Below are 5,158 nucleotides of genomic sequence, written 5' to 3'. Positions count from 1 at the left end.
ATTGCTGCCACTATGTGTCCCCCGTATAGAAAATCAGGAAAACATCTCTGACATCCAAGAAGATCAAGTCGCAGGATTGTGAATGGAAGTGCCAGACTTCATTTCATGGACTAGATACATCTTTATTCCATATAGGGTTCAGGGGACAGTGTAGAAATAGCCAATGCATTTCAGGGGCCCATATAAATGCCCCATCCATCAGGGCTTACTAAGGGAGGACATGTATCATGAATTTAATAGCTGGAAATCGAATACCATTTTGTCCAGCGTGCGTGCCTAGGGCTCTTCAGCAGCTGGTTTGGCAGCCCAAATCTCAAGCCGTTACAGTTCTGATACATCTTCTCCCTCAGTAAGCCCCGATGACAAAGCCTCCAAAACGCGTTGGAGATTACTATACTGTCCCCTCAATCCTATGTTTAAAGGAGAAGTATGAGGTGGGGGATTTCCACTCATCCTGATAGTTCTAGCCGACCTGTGACAATGAAACACGTCGGTCAATAAATCGGGAAGTGAGTGAACACATACCGGCATTCTCTATAGCCGGTGCCATTCTGCATTCATTGCTGTATAATTTTACACTTTCCTTTTCACTATATTGCACACCACACCATTTTTTATTTTTTACTTCCACCGCTCCAAGCTCGCTCCTGTGATGGAGTGCAATCTCAATACAAACTAGTAGTCCATCACTGGAGCCTTTTTTTAAAATTTATTTTATTGTTTATCCGATTAACCGATTAATCGAACTTAATAATCGGCTAACTAATCGATTTTGAAAATAATCGTTAGCTGCAGCTCTACTGCAGGGATTCCCCCCTTAGGGCTGACTGGGGCTGGATTCCCCCCTTAGGGCTGACTGGCAGAACGGACGGGGGAGGGGGCGGGTACAGCTGGCTCTGTCTCTAGATAGGCAGAGCCAGCTGTCAGTCACGCAGCTGGGCGGATCCCGTCAGTAATGTCGGGATCCGCTTCAGCTGCGGCGTCTCAGTATACCGCGAGCTGTAGCTCCCTATATACTGAGCTTTGGGTGACGGGAGGACGCTAGTTTGTGTCCTCCCGTGACCCTTAGGAGAACTATGGGGAAAAACACTGACCCCGTAGTTCTCCTTTAATAACGATGTATCTGGACTAATAAATGGAGTGTGGTACTTCAATTCACAATGCTGCAATTGACACCACAAACCAGGGAAACGATGGAGATCCTCTGGAATGTAGAAGCTGCCTGTCTGTAGTGTCACGGGTACCGGCACAGGTGTCCCCACACCGTATACAGGTACCCACACAGGTTGACCAAACACGTATAACCACACCGGACAAGGCAGTATGTGTTTATATCCAAATATTTGTATTACCAACAGGACTGCAACAAGCAGGAATCAGGCCTACAAACAGGTAACGGGGGCCCAAGTCTGCAAACAGGAAACAGGGTTCAGGACACACAGGAAATGATAGCAGGACACTGAGCCATCATTCTGACTGCAGGGAGGGTTTAAATATCCTCCCAGGAAGCACCAGGTGATGGCTAAGTACTGGCAGCTGGGAGACACCTGCAGGTGGGCACTGGAATTGCAGGGCTTAGCTCCAGCGCCACCTGGGGGCGCTCTGGATCCTAACAGATAGTCAGATCACCTATGCTGACTCTTTCACATCCAAATTGGCCAGCCACTCCAATAGGAGAGTCCTTGCACCTCCAACACTTTTATTTCCCTTCTTTCCAGTATAAGAAGGTCAAGTTGGCAGCCACAAGTCCTGACACTTTCGAGACACAGATCAGGGCATCATTGTCACGGGTGTTAGGGCAACTTACAACCAACGTTACCTCTACCCACTTCATAAACTGCTGTGCAAAGGTCACTTTCAAAGAAAACCAACAGTGAGAACTTGAGATGCCATCACTGACCTTGCAAGTAGTAGGCTTGGCACCCTTCCTTCCGAAGCTTCTGCAGTAAAGAAACAAGAACCGATTCCTGCTCTTCTGACTGAACCCCAACGCGTGTCGGGAGGCGGGCAGTGCACTCGTCATACAGAAGAGCCACTCCTCTTGATGCTGGCGGGGATCCCGGGAGGAGGGAGTGGGCGGTGAGGTTTCCTTTGCGCAGCCTTCGAAGCATAAGTCCAGGCAGTGCCACGTGGAGAGCCTTCTCTACGTGAGAGGAGTCATAAAGCTCCCTGCTACGACAGTCCAGAATGCGAACGTTCTGAGCAGGAGAGTCCAGCTCATCCCGCAGCCAGGCGGTGGATTTACAGAGGGACTCCATCTGTCCGGCTCACATGGGGATGACCGTAGGAGTCAAAAGGAGGAGAATGTCTTTGCACCGGATGGAAATGGCTTGAAAGGTCTCAAGGTTCTTTCACAACAAGGAAGGGTTGTCAATGTTCTTTCTATGGCGTTCCTCGGCGGTTCAGGGCATTTCCCTGGAAAAGAAAAACACACAAAATGTGAGGAAAATTGTGGATATAATAATAATCCATAACCGGGGCTGAACAAAGCTGAAGCGCAGGATCTCAAAGACAATTATTAACGTCAAGGTCACGGTGTCCCTAATCTTGCCTTAAAGCGGAACTCTATGTAAGCACCTCAATTTGAACCTCTTGCATTCCAATGTGCAGCAAAGACTGGGTGAGGGAGAGGCAGCAGAAGGAGCCAGCATGGTATTAATCCCAGGCACCTGTGCAGGGCATGTAGAGAGCTTCATATGCCCATGAGGCATAATACCATTTCCTCCAAAGGATTGCTGTAGGCTTGGGGCCATACTCACATGATGGATACCCAATTATTAGCTGTTGGATACCTATTAGAAGATTAGCCAGTCAGGTCTACCAACGTGCTTGAAGGTCCATTAGTCCCCTCAGGTATCCTTTTCCTCCTTCTACCCATCTGGATTTTAAGTTTAGCAAGAAATCGAAGTCTCATTAACATGCTAATAAGGGAAGACCTTGGATAATCTGTGTATGCCAAGTTAGATGTCAAGAACGATGGCCTCATCATAGGTTCTGGGGTGGATTTGGCTATTGCACCTGTGCAATGCATGTAAAGAGCTTCATACGCACATGAGGGGTGATATCTGTCCGCAGCCATTTCCTCCAATGGATTTTCATGTGTAAACAAGGGAAGTGATGATAGAAGGAGAGAGCAAAGTGATAGAGAGATCTTCTCCTTCATTGTTCAGAAAAAAAATGCTTAAAGGAGATCTATGAGATGAGTGATTTCCACTGGTCACAGGTCGGCTCAGTAGATCGGGAGGTGAGCGAACAGATACCGGCGTTCGCTCACCTCTCGATCCTGTCACAGCTCTCTGCCGTGACAGGGGAGGGGCTGGATTCCCCCCTCCCCGCTCCGATCCACCAGCGCTGACTGGCGGAACGGACGGGGGCGGGTAAAGCTGGCTCTGTCTCTAGATAGGCGGAGCCAGCTGTCAGTCACGCAGCTGGGCGGATCAGACAGTAATGTCGGGATCCGCTCTGGCTGCGGCGTCTCAGTATACCGCGAGCTGTAGCTCCCTATATACTGAGCTTAGGGTGAGGGGAGGACGCTAGTTTGTGTCCTCCCGTTACCCTAAGGAGAACTATGGGGAAAAGCCCCGACCTCATAGTTCTCCTTTAACGTCAAGGCCACGATGTCCCTAATTTTTCCTTAAAGCTGAACTCTATATAAGCACCTCAATTTGAACCTCTTGCATTCCACTGTGCAGCAAAGACTGGGTGAGGGAGAAGCTCGCTCACTTCTCAATCCTGTCCCTGCAGAGAGCCGCAACTGTCACTCATGGCTCCCTGCAGGTATTCCCCCCTCCCCTGTCTGACTGGCGGAACGGACGGGGGAGGGGGCGGGTACAGCTGGCTCTGCCTCTAGATAGGCAGAGCCAGCTGTCACTCACGCAGCTGGGCGGGTCCACACAGAATTGTCGGGATCCGCTTCAGCTGCGGCGTCTCAGTATACCGCGAGCTGTAGCTCCCTATACACTGAGCTTTGTGTCACGGGAGGACGCTAGTTTGTGTCTTCCCGTGACCCTAAGGCCCCGTTCACACTGAGCGATTTATCGCGCGGTAATTCCCGCGATATCGCGGCTATTTACCGCGCGATATTGCTCTCCAATGCTTGACAATGGGGCAAAGGGTCCTGCTGTCGCGGGTCGTGCGTCGCTACAGCAGGACCCTTTTTAGAGCGGATTTTGCCGCGATTCTCGCTTGCTCAATGCAAGCATTTGCATAAACTAGCGTCCCCCCGTTACCCTTAGGAGAACTATGGGGAAAAGCCCTGACCTCATAGTTCTCCTTTAAGTAACTGGACGGGAGGAAGAATGAATAGACTACAAGCGCAGTGATGTTAGCGTCCTTGTATCCCATTGAGAAATGCAAGTCCCTCTATCATGGTAGTTGATGGGGCATGTACAGTAGTTCCTCCATTTACAGATCCTCTAAAAAAAAAAAAAGGAGGCGGGAAAACACATCAAAAACCACACCAAGAAATACCGCAAAATAAATGCTGCCATGATGGCTTCAGATCCGTGCTTGCTGGAAATAAGAAATGTCCCTTTAAATCGAGGCTTTATGGGTCACTTTATCAGTATCCTGCCAATGTGAGATATCTCTTCTATAAAGTCTATTTGCTTTTATACTCGAGTGTAGGGACAGAGGGGGAAAAAAAAGGCATTTTCCTAAACAAACACATTTATTATCAACAGACCGCAGATCTAAAGGGTGTCGTATAAATCATGAACGGATACAATGGAGTCGGCTGATTAGCTGGCGATACCTCATAAAAGGAAAGGATCGCGGTCCCCGGGATTTCAAGCGTAGGTGCTCGTAAAAAAAAATGTAATAAAATAATACTCGGAAAAATATCATAAAAAGAACGAAGATTAAGAAAATACACGCGAGGGATATTCCAGATTTCTTACACATAAAGAAAGACAATCTAATGAAACACACAGGATACTAATGTAGCGCCGGCCCATCGCCTTCTGTGAGGTGACTACTAGACATTTGGTAATGGCCGGGGCTGTAGTCAGCCTGGCTGGATTTATAGTGGCAATTACATGGTTAATCCCAGGTGTCTGGCATTGCCTGTACCCCCCCTGGGCGGAGTGGGACTCTGTCATATTGGGGGACAGCCAATGAGATGCACTGTAATATGTGTACAGTACAGCAGCCAATTACT

General features: G+C 48.7%; 1 protein-coding gene across 1 annotated transcript in view; it reads right to left on the bottom strand.

Moving 5' to 3' along the window:
• LOC108802823 (dual specificity protein phosphatase 7-like) overlaps positions 1-2,258 on the bottom strand; it is a 16,751-nt gene extending 14,493 nt beyond the window's left edge. The window contains exon 1 of the mRNA XM_018574675.1: positions 1,901-2,258. Within this exon, the coding sequence (XP_018430177.1) occupies positions 1,901-2,258 (358 nt within the window). The remainder of the gene's footprint in view (positions 1-1,900) is intronic.
• Between the last annotated feature and the right edge of the window lie 2,900 nt (positions 2,259-5,158).

The sequence above is a fragment of the Nanorana parkeri genome, unplaced genomic scaffold (assembly GCF_000935625.1).
Source record: "Nanorana parkeri isolate BGI_ZX_2015 unplaced genomic scaffold, ASM93562v1 scaffold3154, whole genome shotgun sequence".
In the NCBI taxonomy this organism is placed as follows: domain Eukaryota; kingdom Metazoa; phylum Chordata; class Amphibia; order Anura; family Dicroglossidae; genus Nanorana; species Nanorana parkeri.
This window is presented reverse-complemented; position numbering and strand designations above follow the sequence as displayed.